Source organism: Physella acuta, unplaced genomic scaffold (assembly GCF_028476545.2).
Source record: "Physella acuta isolate Inbredline_101_S28 unplaced genomic scaffold, ASM2847654v3 ptg000794l, whole genome shotgun sequence".
NCBI lineage: Eukaryota > Metazoa > Mollusca > Gastropoda > Physidae > Physella > Physella acuta.
Genome location: NW_026732312.1, coordinates 207053 through 223744, shown reverse-complemented (window position 1 = coordinate 223744; position 16692 = coordinate 207053). Strand labels below are relative to the sequence as shown.

Sequence of the window (16692 nt, the reverse complement as noted above, 5' to 3'; positions counted from 1 at the left end):
TATACGAATAACTTTAACTTTAGCCATATGTTTACTCATAACGATTTTAATGTTTCCTTTAAACGATTTATTAGTCGGTTGGTATTGTAATCCTTCCGAAAATACTTTCACATCATCTCAGTCAGCCACATTAAAAAAGACTAAATTAAAAAGAAAATAATACATCAATCTAGAATCTACATTTAAACTCTGTATCTCTCATTTATTTCTCGTTAGTTAAACATTACAGAAGCGAGATAACTGAAAACATTCAGGAAAAATAACCCCACAAAAAAGCGGTAATCAACATAACAAGAATAGCATGAGAGTTAAGGGTCCTGGCATATCTATTCGACTCATCGATATTGGCATTCAGCTTGACGATCTCTCTCAGTTCATTGTTGGTGATGTAAGGATTTTCCATTTCCTGTTCCACACAGCAGACAACCGAGGTGAGCTTGGAATTTTTCTGCTTTTCTGGTTGTTCCGCAATATCTGGCAACAAAGCAGATTAACTAGGTAATCTTAGTTAAATCTTAAATGTGTTGGAGGAAATCCCCACCATTAGTACAATTAAGAACAGAAAAGAAAAACAGAAGTGGTAAAAAAAAGAAAACACAAAAAACAAACAAAAAAAAACATGCAAATTTTACTTTTAAATGGTCACAAAATCGTAAGCAATATTCGTATGTAAAAATTTTTAAAATCTTAAAAGAACAGTTTTACGTGATGACCACTGTAAAGTAATGACCTTTATAAAGGGATGACCATTAGAAAGGGATGACCTTTAGAAAGAGATGACCACTAGAACGAGATGACCTTTAGAAAGGGATGACCTTTATAAAGAGATGACCCTTAGAAAGGGATGGACAACTTACCTGGGGTGACGGCTGGCTGCTCGTCTTCTTCAATTTTTTTGAAGACTTGTTCCATCTCGGAAAGATCGACACGGTCCAATTTACTGAGGCGTAGCCAGTACACTAGTCGGTACAACTGCAAGGGGGGGGGGGAGAGCTTTAGTTGGTGAACGCAGCTAGATTACAACGTTGGTTTAAGGGTTAGGTTTTAGCTAAATTTAAGTTATTCAGTTTCTTTCACACATTTCCCCCCCCCCCCCCCCCCCACACTCGAAAATTTCAACTGCCTGTTGTGGTCATGTGACATTTAGTTTTGTTTCGTTTTGTGAGTACAACTCACACACCTTTAAAGATAGACAACCCAGCTTGCACGTTTTTTTCCTCCATTCTTTCATGGGCAGATAACTTACACCGATTACTTATGGGGGACAACTCTCGCAGTTTTCTGGGACAGACTACCACTAAATCAAACTAGCCTAGCCTCAACGGTGTAGTGAAGGGGGATGAATGGGAGTGAATGTTGTTGTTACTAGGTACCCTATCCCGTTCGTCCTTGCTCAGTTCTCGTGCTGTGAGTTGTAATAGTCCGGTTCTTACCAGTTTATGAAAGGATATATAAGGTGTATGAAAACGTGTGTGATTGCCTCAGTGTCGTCCAGATCTCCAAGGTTAGTACAGGTTAGGTTTAGACTAGTTTTTAGCCACTGTATATTAGTTTACTAGCTTGTGTATTTTGTGTTTAGACTAGACTGTTTTAGGTGTAGATACTGTATATCTATATATATAATTCTCTTCTGGGAGCCGCTAAAAAACAAGCTGTAAACGCGATCCCTACCTCCCCACCCCTACATGATCTTAGTGAGCTGTGTTCACTCTAAATGTTTACAAGCAGAGCCAACGATTTTAAACGTAAGGGGGGGGGGGGGGAGGAAGGGGGGGGGGGGGTTATGGTCCTTAACGAGCTACTTATAGTGTTTTAAAGAAATATTTTCAGTGTCAGCATTGGTACTGTCGAATTCACAAATTATGAATTACTGAAAAGTAGAAAATAAAACAACTAAATAGCGGCGTATGTTATGCCGCGGGCCGGCTCGTACTATTAAATTCTTTTAGTTTTCAACGAGCCTTTGTTTCATTCAGTCTTGTTTTGTAACCCGTTTGTGGTTGTTTGTCTTACATGTTGCGCTACGCATCGGATCACCCGAAAGGCGTGTCCGTGTGTTCACAACAAACGGGTAGAGCAACACGTACATCATTCATGAGCGGACTACTTACGTGCACCACATTGATTGGCTCCGAGAAAATACCGGAAATGATGATGTACACCGAGCAGAGGACGAACAAGAAGATGCTGAAATGGAGGTAGTGGTAATGGGCTATTATGTCCGGCACTTGGGACTTGACCTCCTCCCCGCATGCTACAATCCCGTAGTAGTAGCTCCAGGCTAATCGGATTAGGCTCAACGTTAATCCCAGCATGAGGGACTGAAAGGCCGCCTGTAATGAAGGGTTGATAAGTCTCATGAGTTAGCCCAAACAGTGGGATGGGGGAGACGGGGCTAGTCCCCGAATATTCTCGACTGATACAAAATTTTGACAACTTGTTGAATATGCTTTTTTGTCCTATAGGATTTTTTTCTGGGTAAAATGGCTATCATTTTCTAACTAGGCTTTTAGTTGATCAACTTGTAGTTTATCAGTTATATATTCGTTCACAAACTCATAAAGCGGAAATCTAAGATACTGAATTTTTGTGTAAATCTTTATGCTTAAATTTTGCCCATGTCTAGAATCTAAGATAGTTTAGTGTAAAATTTTAAAAATGTGACAAAGTAAATTAATAAACATATATATATATATATATATATATATATATATATATATATATATATATATATATATATATATATATATATATATATATATATATATATATATAATATGTGCTTGTGTGTTTATAAATGTATATATGTGTGTATGCGTATGTGTACGTGTATGTGTATATGTATAAATATATTTATGCATATATCTTATGTTTATATACCAGAGGCGTAGCGACCCATCCCGGCGCCCGGGGACAAACTGTCAATTTGGCGCCCCCCCCCCCACACTCGGGAGCAACCTTTCAATTTGCAGCCCCCCCCCCCAAACTTTCGATTTGCACCCCCGTCAAACTTTTCTATTTGAACCCCCCCCCCCCCCCTCAAACTTTCAATTTCCACCCCCCCCTTATATTTTTTATATTTATAATGCAAAAATGCAGCTAAAATGAGACTAATTTGTTTTTCAAACCCATTTTGGCGCCCCCTAAGGTCGGCGCCCGGGGACATATGTACCCCCCCCCCGCCCCCCACCCTTCGCTACGCCTCTGTTATATACACATGTATATGTTTATATTTATTTCTGCATGTATTTGTGCATATACACATACACACACACAAACAAACAAATGACAAATTCCCACCTATGACTCTTATAGGTCTGACCTTTTCACTGGCGCGATCCCACAACAGCCCACACAGAAACACTGCGGCGATAGGCGGCGCAAGGATACTGATGAAAGCCTGAATGTAGTCCATGACGATTGGCATCATGCGCACGATGGGGACCCAGCAGAGACTTAGGACAGAAATGGCCAGGATCGCAGACCTGGGGGGGGGGGGGCAAAGTTGTTTAAAAATATGACTTTACTAAACAATTAATTTAAGTTATATCACCTACCATTTGAGTCAAACACGACCACACACACCCAGAGACGCGCGCCACGTATTGTGGAAACCCCTGCCCCAATAAAGTTTTAATCGGAAAAAAAAAAAATTAACAAGAAACCAGCGGAAGGAGACACATATTCTTTTACTTGGAGACGAAAAGTAGTTCCAGTTCAGTGGGCCGCGCCTTGATATTCCTGTAGATGTTGATGGTGAAAATAGTGCTGGCGCTGTTCAGACAGGCGCTCATGGAGGACACACAACAGGACACAACGGCAGACAACACGATTCCCCTGCAGAAGACAACGTCATGACGTCAGTGTATGAATTGTTTTGTTTTTTTATGTTCAGTGTGTGTGTTCGATTAAAAACGGGTTTGACCTCATTTTTGTTGTGAACAAGAAAGTAGCATCTGGACATTGTATTGTATCGAATCTGCTCATTACGTCACTATTTGCATAATTTTTAAAAATATACTGACGTCATTGTTTATGGGTGATATACTATACTGCATTTAATCATCTTCTTCGTTCTTAATTTTAATGTTGATAGGTATTTCCTCAAACAAAATTAAGTATCACGTTGACTCCTATTCAACATGGTGGGTTTGCTTGGTCCCTATCCAAGAACAAACTACAAGGCAGCAGTTGTCTACCCGGGGTTCGAACTCGTGACTATTCGGCCTAGCAACCGCTATATTGTCTATAAATATCATGTCGTTATAAGCATTTTCTGTCAGTGAACTGAATCGTTGCACATATCTCTCTGATTTTTTAATATATTTTTTTACAAGCAGACACGAAGCTGTCATTTGGCGGAAATACATGCGAAAATGATTCTGTAATTTGGAGGGACTACAAGCAGACATGAACCTGTAATTTGGCGGGACGACATCCATAAACAGCAGCGGAAATGCCAGGTTGCTACATCCGGTCCTGGAGTGGCAGATTGACTCACACACCTGCGGGTCGGCGCACGCGACGACATCTCAGAAAGTCAGGTGAGAAAGTGGGTATCACGTGATGAGGAGGATGGGAAACAATGGGGTATCAAATGGTGAGTGAAAGATGTGAAACATTTAGCCTTGACATCACGGTCAGAGTAAACAAAACACCAAATACAGATTATACAACAAAATCAAGGTACATTTGCTAAATTAGACAACAAAAAATGACTTTCGTTAAATTATACAACAAAAACTAGGTACACTTGTAAATCGGTAAAAGTCATCGCCTGATTGAAAACCTAAGTAGAATTTAAATCGAACATGTCTTGGGTGTTAGCCAAAAGGCAGGTATGAAATAAATAAATACCTGTGTAAAAAATCCTGGCCACGATGCCTGGAATAATGAGAAACATGACGGAGAGGATTTTGGCGTATGACGTCACTATGCAGGCACTTTTAGCGTGGAGGATACTCTTCGCCCCAAGTCCGAACTGTACAATCATCTGAAGGTACAAAATAATAGGTTGGGATATTAGACATCTGCAGGTCCAAAATAATAGGTTGGGATATTACAACATCTACAGGTCTAAAATAATAGGTTGGTATATTACAACATCTACAGGTCTAAAATAATAGGTTGGGATATTAGACCATCTACAGTTCTAAAAATATAGCTTAGGATGTTAGGGCCTAAAATATAAAACATTTTATTGTTCATGTGTTAATTTATTGTCTGCAGCATCTACACAATCTGAATGAGCTGTCACTATTGTCTATACTATCTTAATCCGCTAGTATCTGCCATAGTTGAGTTACCCCGAGTCGAACAAACAGCCAAGTCACCCAGAAGACGAACATCACATAAACACCGTTTCATTCTATACTGCTTGAACTGTGTGAAAACAGTTGACAAAACTGGAGGAGGTGAGGTAAGAGCGTATAGCAACAACAGCAGTAAACAAACAGAACATCTCTTATAAACGGTTTCATTCTATACTGCTTGAACTGCAGTAAACAAACACAGTCAGACGTTCATGTAAACTGTACTAGACAAGTTGGACAACGATTGCAGACACACATAGTTTGAAGAGCATCTGTAATTTATGTGACTTCCTTCACGGAAACGTAGCCTTGACCTACGTTAAAACTTGACCTCTGTAACGTACTTTACCTATTTATTGTAAAAAAACCCAACACGTAAAACATTGACGTCACTCAAGTCATTGACCTATAAACACAAAATCCCCAACACGTAAAACATTAACGTCACTCAAGTCATTGACCTATAAACACAAAATCCCCCACACGTAAAACATTGACGTCATTCGAGTAATTGACCTATAAACACAAAATCCCCAACACGTAAAACATTAACGTCACTCAAGTCATTGACCTATAAACACAAAATCCCCAACACGTAAAACATTAACGTCACTCAAGTCATTGACCTATAAACACAAAATCCCCCACACGTAAAACATTGACGTCATTCGAGTAATTGACCTATAAACACAAAATCCCCAACACGTAAAACATTAACGTCACTCAAGTCATTGACCTATAAACACAAAATCCCCCACACGTAAAACATTGACGTCATTCGAGTAATTGACCTATAAACACAAAATCCCCAACACGTAAAACATTAACGTCACTCAAGTCATTGACCTATAAACACAAAATCCCCAACACTTAAAACATTGACGTCACTCAGGTCATTGACCTATAAACACAAACTTGACCTGGTCGCAGCAGAAGTACCAGACGCTGCCCACGGCGATGCCGAAGACCATGCCCGGCCAGGGGATCTCCTGGTTGCCATAGCTACGGATGATGTTCCAGGACAGGGCTTTGGGAATGCCGCAGTAGGTATAGCTGATCACGTGACCACCACAGTAGGGATTCGAGAGTATTGTGTTAAGGTCAGACGATTGAAGAGATTTGAGAGTAGGGTATTAGTTATTAAAGTCTATATTTTAATGTCTATATTTAATATATGCACATGTATACTTAGTAACACCTAGTGCATTTAATACATAAACTATTTTTCCTTTGGCTTTACGGTTTCTATAGGCACTATGTATGTCAAGTCTGCAATCAAACCAACTTGTCATAATGTCATAGCCACGGTTATTTCGCATTTTGTCTTTTGTGTACAAAGTTTAGCTTTTTCTAGAAATAGAATCTGTTCAGATAGATCGTTTTCAAAATTCTTATGTGACAGTTGTTTTTTTTAAATAATGAAGCGGGCAGTTCGTTGCTGTAGAGACACGATAGGCAGCAGACCAAGTGCGCGCCATGACGTAGCAATGGCTGCAGATGACGTAGAAACTTACGGGTATGTCGTGTTGTCGCCGAAGTGAAGCCGGGTCGTGTTAGGCCAGGCATCGAAGTATTTCTCTCTCAAGACGTCGTACGTTTCAAAGTTTGCTAGACCTGGTGCAAGACATTACTAGCATTTTCAAAACTAATCTTTACAGTTGTAATTAAACTGATCATAGTAACTAAGAAATAGGCCGTTAACGTTGATTTAATTGTGGGTGGCATTCAGGCATTGAACAGCTTTCAAATTTAGAGTGCTGGCTTTGTGTACGTTATAGTAATGTTTAGACATTTTATTAAAAACTTGTTTTATAATTGAAGCTATCCCTTATTTATATTTTGCTGATTAAGTTGTTTACTTTAATTATTTATTTTACATAATATTGACAGTGAAACTATGTTGTATAGCTATAGCAAAAATTATGTTGTAGAGAGCAAACCAATATTTTTAGCTGTATCTGTTTTTAGAGTGAGCCTATATTATTTATGTTATGGTTAAATCTAGCTACAATGATGGCTCTAGTCTCGCTTACTGTAATAAGAAATGTAAACGGCCCCAAATAATAAAATCAAGGCTTGTGCGGTGTCCGTATAGACAACTGTTTGTAGTCCACCTGGAGAGAGACAGATGCATGTTTATACAATATCTGCATACAGGATAGAGAGATGCATGTTTGTCTAGTATCTGCACTCACGCACTATTGTATTTATAGCAGTTTCAATACAAGACAATTACAACAATACATTTATTTATTTTTTAAATTAAATTATTACATGCAGGCAATCAGGCAATAATTAACTGCCTACAGGCACACAGACAGCCAGGCAATAATTACCTGCCTGTATGCACACAGACAAACAGGCAATAATTACCTGCTGCAGTGAGAATGACGGACCAGAGCAGAGGCAGGATGCTCAGATAACCGTAGCTGACGTTGACGAAAACAGTTTCCAGCAGTTGAGAAATCGCATAGAGCTCCACCTGTTAGTGTACATCAATACAAGAGAATGTACACATTAAACACCAGATACAACATGCGTGTGTACACAACATACACCATATACACTCAGGTACTACATGAGATACACCCAGAAACAAAAACCTGCGTTCTTTCGAATAATGTCAATAAGTGAAAATATGGAAATGATTTCATCGTGAAATAGATAACCTAGGACTAAAACCCCGCTACCTTTACGGTTCTTTACGTCATATGTAACGAAACGTAGAACCTGCGAAACAAATACCACCCACTAAAGACAAAAAACACCAGTTTTTAGATACTAAACCACCCGTCTGATGGCAAACCACCAACTTTATGGACATGTACCACCACCACCACCAACCTTTAGGACATGTACCACCAACCTTTAGGACCTGTACCACCAACCAAAACCACCAACCAGAACCAACAACAACGGATACACCGTGTCACCAAGTGCCCTACCACCTCGACCACACAAGCACCCAGCAACTTACGGAGGTTTTCGTTAATACAATAAGCAGCAAGGTTAGAGCTGCCAGATAAATTTCTATCCGCTTGCCACCGTACCGTTTCTTGAGGTAGTCCAGCGTGGTGACTGACTGTGGGAATGGAAAAACTAAATTGGTTTGGAGCGACACAAGAAAATCTGCGACCCCTCACCACTATTTTCGTCAACAAAACAAGTGTACCACGTGACTCGCTAACCACGTGACCACGCCCCTGGCTACCTACCCCTGATGCTATGTAGACTGGCATGAAGACCCAGCCGAGGAGAATCAACGCAAACGTCGACTGAGACATCGGATATGGAGAAAAAGACATTTTAAAATCATAGTAATAGTAACTGACGCAAAAAGTTCAATTTTCATAATAAATCAAAATAAACGATTAATTAACGTTTAAACTGGAATGGCAGTATCCTATTATTATAGTTTAATAGAGATAGTACGGCTTAACAACATGTGTGTATTATAGGGTCATTGTCTCAATAGACTTAGGTGCTAACCTGTAGCTCATAGGCGTAGACCGTGAGCCCACTATGGCTGGCCATCCCGGCCATGGCCACAAATTGTGCACTCCCAACATCGGTCATATACATAGAGCAAGCAATCTGAATATATATATATATATATATATATATAGTGGAAAGTTACTAACGCCACAATAGATAACAACGTAATAGTCAAGGCCAAACGTAAGCCGAGCTATTATGTAACTGTGATATAAGTTGTTGTGACGTAGATGTTGTGACCATAATAGAATTTGACTTGTCAACTAGAGATGACACTTGATGTAAATAAGTTGCTTGTAATAAACGCAGTAGACACAGATGGACAAACAAATATAAAAGATTACACAACGGATAGTACCAAAAATAGAATGGTGTAAACAAAAATAGAACCTTACTGTAAAACAAAAGTTAACTTATCACAATAATAACACCAGCTACTGAAGGTCGGAGGTTATATAATAGGGCTCAACTATAGTAGAGACAACAGAACAAGGTTAGAAACGTGAGAGGGAACTTGTAATACGTGCATGGACTTGTGAGAACTTGTGACAGTGGACGTCTGTTGGTTTATTGTGTATTATTCTTCTGTGGTACATTGATGTTACTCTAATGTGGAATGTGGCTTTATTGCGATTAATAAAGTCATTTAATTAGAACTCATGGTGTACTTATTTAATTGATACACACATGTAAATAACGTGTGACCGTCTACCGTCTCAATTCCTTGACGCCGGTAAAGCAATTACTAGTGGTTACACTTTGTTAACATACACACGCATATATCTATCTATATCTATCTATCTATATATATATATATATATATATATGTAACTGGGGTAGGCCTAACTACCAGTTACAAATGATAACGAACGAGAAGCCGAGACACAGTGTTGGTCTGATGCAACCGATAACAGGTGGCTTATTGGGTCGGGCTGATAACAACCTCAAAGCCAACGCGTGCTATTTTGGGAAACGGTATTCAGACGGCCTGTCAACTTTGATGGATAGGACGCAGATGTTATTTTACGGTCTGTACGTTTGAACTACGCAACTGGTGGTCGGAGATCGAGTACAAGTATCGATTACGGAGGAATACAAGTACGGAGACGAGTACGGATACAAGGCATAAATAGGAGGGCACGGCAGGACTCGTTCTCTCTCTTCCCGTTTCAGCGAGCTCTCTTCCATCTTCATCGCTCGCTTAGATCAGTCAGTCTGTGTGACTATGTCAAGTCGGTTATAGAACGGGTTAGCCGTATTGTGTTAAGAAGGATTATAGACATGTGGATTCAGTTATATAAAGCCTAGTGAAGGACTGTTAGGGGTCAGTTGATTCAGACTATTATTGAGAAGCATTCCTGTTGATTTATTGTGTTATTATGAAGCATTTCTTGATTCATGTAATAAAGGATCAATAGCGAACCTGCATCTTGAGTATCTATACTGTGGTCAATGTTGTCTAGAATGAGTGGTTAAACTCGTTAACACGTGGCACTACAGGCAATTAGGTCTCATTACATGTGGCGTTGCGAGCATGGTAACTGTTGGCTCGTTACAATTGGCGTTGTCGGCAGGATAAATGTTCGCTCGTCACAATTGGCGCTGCGATCAGGATGAATTCAACTAGACTTGCCGTTTAAGGCACCTATAGTCAACCTTGTGCATAACTGTGTTTAGTGTGTGTGTGAATTCGGACATTCAGGAACTGTGAAAATCGAGGAACGAGGAAAAATTTTTCATACACACACGGTAAGAAAGAACTCTTTTTTTAGTACTTAAGGAAGAAAATGTCTACTCTGGACGAGAAGCAGACCCATATAGTGGTCCTACCCAGAGAGTCCCATATTAACAAATTTTACGGGGACGGAGACCCAACTTTAACCAACAGGTTCAGTGAAGAGGTCAAAGCGGCCTGGGCCTCGAGACATATGTCACCAGAGGAAAGATTAAGACTGCTGATGGGCAGTATAGGTGAAACGGTTAGGGCAGAGGTTAAGTGCCACGATAGGACCGTCCAATCAGATCCAGATAAGGTGCTGGATCTGATTATGGAGACCTTTGGGGAGAGACGGTCGGGAGTGCAACTGCTATCGGGATTCGTGGGCTTAAAGCAGAGAATGGCGGAGAGTGTGATGGAGTACTCACACAGGATGAACAGGGCCTTTGATTTGGTAAAGGGCAAATCACCGGACATTGATGTACGCCTACTGAGGGACCATTTCATCGAGGGGCTAGCAACCCCGATCTTAAGGAGAGAGTTGAAAGAGGAGGTCCACAGAGACCAGCAGTTGACCTTCCTTCAGGTCAGGAACTCAGCGATCCGCAGGTCCGAGGATGAGGACCAATCGAACTGTTCGGTGGACAAAGTCTCTGTGCCTGAACAGAGACAATCCCCACCCACAGGGGCCGACACGATGGAGACCATGATGGCTCAACTGTTGGCCCACCTAGAGAAGGTTGACCAACGCTTGAAGTGGTTGGAAAGCAGGTCAACAGCTGAGAATCAGGAAAAGAACGGGACAAAACAGGGACGGGTTGGACGGCCGCGTCCTGCCAAGCCATCACTCCAATGGACGGCAGACGGTCGACCAATTTGTTTGTCTTGTTCACAACCCGGACATATGGCACGGTACTGTCCGGTGAAACGATCGCCCTCTGTAAGGCAGGTCAAGGCTACAGAGCGGCGAGGTAAGGACTTAGTAAACAAAATGACAAAGAAACACAGTAAGGAGAAAAAGAAAGGCAAAACACAACTAATGGAAAAAATGAACTGTGAAATGAACTTGAATGTTGAACAGTTTCAAGTGAACAATTTGTTGGTAGAGAAAAATGATGATAAGAAGAAAATTGGTAGACTTAATAAAGGAATTCAAAGTCTAACCAGGAAACTGGATAGGGAAAGTTCATGCAAATTAAAAGCACAGGAGAAATGTTCATCTTTAAAGTGTCTGTTATCGGAAGAAGTAAATAAAAATAGTAGACAACAGAACAGTGTTGGCAAACTAGAAGAAATGAAAGAGTCTCAAACAAGACTTGAAGAGAAATTATCCGATATTGAAAAAGAACTTCAAAGTACAGCAAGGCTGGGATCCATCGAACAGCGATGGGCAGCAGAATTGGCACTCGTTGACCTAGAGAGAAAACATCGCCCGGGGCGGTCCAAGGTCAATGCGGACGCCTTATCAAGGAATCCTTACGAGAAACCGGGTGATGAGGAAGAAACGCTGACAGGAATATGTGAGGTCAGAGCGTCAACAGATATCCCTCATGGGGTACAAGTGATGCAGAACGGGCAGACCGGGGTGGAGCACATATCCACGGAACCCGAACATATGGACAGTAGTGATTTTAATTGCCTTAATCACCAAAAGATAAGAGATGCCCAGAGAACGGATAGTGGCTTACAACCGCTATTGAAACACGTCCAGGAACAAAAATTCCCAGGAAGAAGGGAAAGAGAACAATTTGGTCGAGAAACAAAGAAAATACTGAGTCAGTGGAACCGTCTCAGTATAAAGGATGGTGTTCTCATGCGGAGAATTCATGACCAAATTGATGGCACAATACACCAGGTGGTGGTGCCGGGACAATTACGAGAAGAAGTGCTAAGGTTGGCACATGACAGGGCAGGACACCAGGGTCAGGACAGAACCCACAAAATATTACGACGGAGGTGTTACTGGCCCAATATGGAAATGGAGGTCAAACGCCATTGTGAGGCTTGTGTGAGGTGTCAGCATGCGAAAATGCCAGTTGTCAAAATGAGACAGCCATCAGGACACCTACTAGCGACAAAACCACTAGAGATTGTGGCTATGGACTTTACGTCGTTGGAGCAATCATCGGATGGGACGGAACATGTGTTGGTAATGACTGATGTATTCACCAAATGGACTGTGGCGGTGCCCACACGAGATCAGACCGCCAAAACAGTGGCAAAGGTCTTATTACAACATTGGTTCATCAAATATGGCATACCAAGACAATTACACTCTGACCAAGGAAGGGCTTTCGAGTCAGAAGTAATTAACCAACTGTGCAACCACTACGGGATCAACAAATCTAGAACAACCACATTTAATCCGAAAGGAAACGGACAGTGTGAACGGTTCAACCGCAGCATGCATGATTTGCTGCGTACGCTAGAACCTGAACAGAAAAAACGTTGGCCTGATTTTCTCCCAGAGTTGGTATATCTATACAACTGCACACCCCATGCCACAACCGGCTTTACGCCATACATGTTGCTGTTCGGACGGGAGGCTCGACTCCCTCTTGATTTGTTCCTAGGAAAAAGGGAGAGTATGACTGGCTCATACACCGCACTGGAATATGTGAATGAACATATGAGAAGAATTAGAGAAATGTACAGGGTAGTACAGGAAAGACTAGAACATGAATCTCGGCGAAGGGAACCGCCGATACAGACGAAGGACCCGCCACTCAAACTGAATGACAGGGTATTACTGCGTAGCCACCCGTTAGGCAGAAACAAAATCCACGATCTCTGGGGACAGGAGATATGGCAAGTCGTGGAGATGCCTAAAGTAGCAGGTGGCCCCTTTAAGATAAGACCCATCGATCACGCCAAACCGGATCGGTGGGCGAATATTGCTCAATTAAAGAAATATTGGAATAGGCAAGAAGAGCAGTTACACACACAGAAACCCAAGACAATTAGGGAACCGGAAGTTATAACGGAAATTCACATACCCATTCCGGAACCATATCACCATCAACAGAACAACAGCGATACGCAAGGGGAGGATACCGGCAACAATGAGGATCCCGGTCCCTCCAGAAGCAGAGAGACAGTAGACCATCAGATAAGTGGTCCGCGGAGAAGTTTAAGGAACAGAAGGAATACGAAATTTTTTGTCAGCAACCATCAATTCTTTCATGGTCGCGCTGGTATGAAAACAGACTGTTCAAAGAGCTATAGAAGTGAACTGGTGAAGGCACCAAATGGAAAGGGTGGATGTGAATTCTAGAACTGTTTTGTGTCTCAGGAAGATGATGTAGACACAGTTGATATGTGAAATAGGTAGAACTGTCAATCGTATACGAATGGAACGTCGTGGACAGTGAGTAGAACAATAGATTTTTTTTTTACGACTGTGCGATTGACTTTGGAGGAGTGCACCTGCCAGGCGTTGTTTGTGGTTGAAAACACACAAAAAAAGCAGGGGTGGATGTAACTGGGGTAGGCCTAACTACCAGTTACAAATGATAACGAACGAGAAGCCGAGACACAGTGTTGGTCTGATGCAACCGATAACAGGTGGCTTATTGGGTCGGGCTGATAACAACCTCAAAGCCAACGCGTGCTATTTTGGGAAACGGTATTCAGACGGCCTGTCAACTTTGATGGATAGGACGCAGATGTTATTTTACGGTCTGTACGTTTGAACTACGCAACTGGTGGTCGGAGATCGAGTACAAGTATCGATTACGGAGGAATACAAGTACGGAGACGAGTACGGATACAAGGCATAAATAGGAGGGCACGGCAGGACTCGTTCTCTCTCTTCCCGTTTCAGCGAGCTCTCTTCCATCTTCATCGCTCGCTTAGATCAGTCAGTCTGTGTGACTATGTCAAGTCGGTTATAGAACGGGTTAGCCGTATTGTGTTAAGAAGGATTATAGACATGTGGATTCAGTTATATAAAGCCTAGTGAAGGACTGTTAGGGGTCAGTTGATTCAGACTATTATTGAGAAGCATTCCTGTTGATTTATTGTGTTATTATGAAGCATTTCTTGATTCATGTAATAAAGGATCAATAGCGAACCTGCATCTTGAGTATCTATACTGTGGTCAATGTTGTCTAGAATGAGTGGTTAAACTCGTTAACACGTGGCACTACAGGCAATTAGGTCTCATTACATGTGGCGTTGCGAGCATGGTAACTGTTGGCTCGTTACAATTGGCGTTGTCGGCAGGATAAATGTTCGCTCGTCACATATATATATATATATATATATATATATAGATAGATAGATATAGATATATATATATATATATATATATATATATATATATATATATATATATATATATATATATATATATATATATATATATGCTGCTAACAAGACAACCAGTTACCGGTAGAAATCCAATGTTTCTGTTGGCAAAGAAGAATCCACGGATTCCTTTCTTTGCAGTGCAGGTAGCCTGCAAGCATAAACAGACAGAATGCATAAACAGACAGCAAGTTTTATCATTATTGTTTTGTTTGTTTTTTGAATACATTGTTACTTTTTATTGAACACAAGTTAAACAAGAAAGATTTTTTACACCGCTTTATAAATAATCGCTGATATCTGGGTTATGAACCGAACCTATAATCTTCTTCTTCGTTCTTTGTAATAATCTCCACAAAATAGTCCTGCGCTGACCAATGACAACCTGAACAAATGTGGGTCTGTGTGAACATGGACCAGACGATGACTGACCACAAGACTGACCACTAGACTGACCACTAGACTGACGATGACTGACCACTAGACTGACCACTAGACTGAAGATGACTGACCACTAGACTGACGATGACTGACCACTAGACTGACGATGACTGACCACTAGACTGACGATGACTGACCACTAGACTGACGATGACCGTGAAGATTAAAGTCCCCCATAGAGTCGCCACATCGGCTCCGCTGAGAATATTTTTGCCTGTAAACTTCCCAACAGAGATGTCAGGGCGTCTTGTTGTCGTCACGTCTGGAAACGTTTCGGGAATTTCATGGACAGCAGTGGTGGTAGATGGGGGGCTGAAAACAAAAGACAGCAGTGGTGGTAGTTGGGGGGGGGGGGGGGGGGGGCATTCTGAGAGCCCACTCTGAAAGTGAATCTTTTTAGCATCACCAGAACTGACGCACCCACCTGAGGCGTAGCAAACACTCCCGGCGCCCGGAGACAAACTTTCAATTTGGCACCCCCCTCCTCCATGTATTTTTTATATTTATAATTCAAAATACCAGCTAAAATGAGCTTATTTACCCCCCCCCCTTCCTTCGCTACGCCTCTGCTGTACAATACTCGATCTAGTCGTAACCATAAGAGATTATTGATTATACACTTAGCGAAAGCGACTTACTTAAAATGTTGATTTTTATCGTTAAGTATAATATTTTTTTTAATTGTTTTTTTTAAAATTTCGTATTCAGGGGTTAGGGAAGGGGTTAGTCATAGGGTTAGAGTATGGGCCGGTTGTAAAAAGAGTGTCACCACTATCAACGGATTTTGTGGTCCTACAAGCTCTACCTCTGGATTAGCCTTACCTGTCATGGGTGACTTTTATTTTTTCAACAGCCCCCCCCCAACCCCTCCCCCACCCCACCCTCTGCCCAAATCGTATGGACGCCTCTGGTTTAACCAAACAATTGTTAAAAAGTTTTTAAAAATTCTTTTACCTAGAACTCATGTTTACAAATCTTGTTTTACAATACTAGAAGTTGGTTTTAAGTGAACATTTGTATAAATGATTTCTACTTCCACTTGAGCTACTTTAGTCATACTTTAGTGCATCATGTTCTTTCAAAAAGTTGGACTCGAGGCTAAGCTGTATACGTTATTAGTTACAAACAAATGTCAATAACTTACGGTCAAAGGGAAACAAACAAGAAAATGTTTCACCGTTATGCAGTTTTGTCGAGGTTATCTCGCTTAATTGTTTTTTTTTGTTTTTGGTTTTTTTTGTAGTTTCTTCGTTTTGAAGCCTTAGCAATGACTAAAATTTTGTGATAGTATTTGAAATAATATTCTTTATATAACTCTTTATGAAACTACTTAAAGTGAGTCTAAGATACATGAATGTATTTCTAGTTTCTTTTGTCGAAATTTGTAGCGTTACTCCGCTTTAGATATATAATCTAGAA

General features: G+C 41.0%; 1 protein-coding gene across 1 annotated transcript; it reads right to left on the bottom strand.

Moving 5' to 3' along the window:
- Positions 1 to 106: 106 nt before the first annotated feature.
- On the bottom strand, positions 107 to 16281 carry LOC131951033 (sodium/glucose cotransporter 1-like). Its single transcript, XM_059313298.1, has 17 exons — positions 16228 to 16281; positions 15411 to 15585; positions 14915 to 14983; positions 8802 to 8906; positions 8528 to 8587; positions 8290 to 8394; positions 7686 to 7794; positions 7346 to 7426; positions 6827 to 6926; positions 6233 to 6365; positions 4858 to 4993; positions 4417 to 4531; positions 3694 to 3837; positions 3323 to 3485; positions 2112 to 2333; positions 858 to 972; positions 107 to 474 (listed from the first exon to the last, which is right to left on the bottom strand). Exons 1-17 carry the CDS (start codon positions 16236 to 16238, stop codon positions 251 to 253), a joined length of 2067 nt encoding a protein of 688 aa, XP_059169281.1. The 5' UTR covers positions 16239 to 16281; the 3' UTR covers positions 107 to 250.
- Between the last annotated feature and the right edge of the window lie 411 nt (positions 16282 to 16692).

Bases quoted from the DNA above. Each gene is read 5' to 3' on its own strand.
- LOC131951033 (XM_059313298.1), bottom strand. The intron at 8,395-8,527 runs GTAGGTAGCCAG...CCATTCCCACAG, and splicing joins CAGTCTACATAGCATCAGGG to TCAGTCACCACGCTGGACTA. The intron at 7,427-7,685 runs GTAATTATTGCC...GTCTCTCTCCAG, and splicing joins CGTCATTCTCACTGCAGCAG to GTGGACTACAAACAGTTGTC.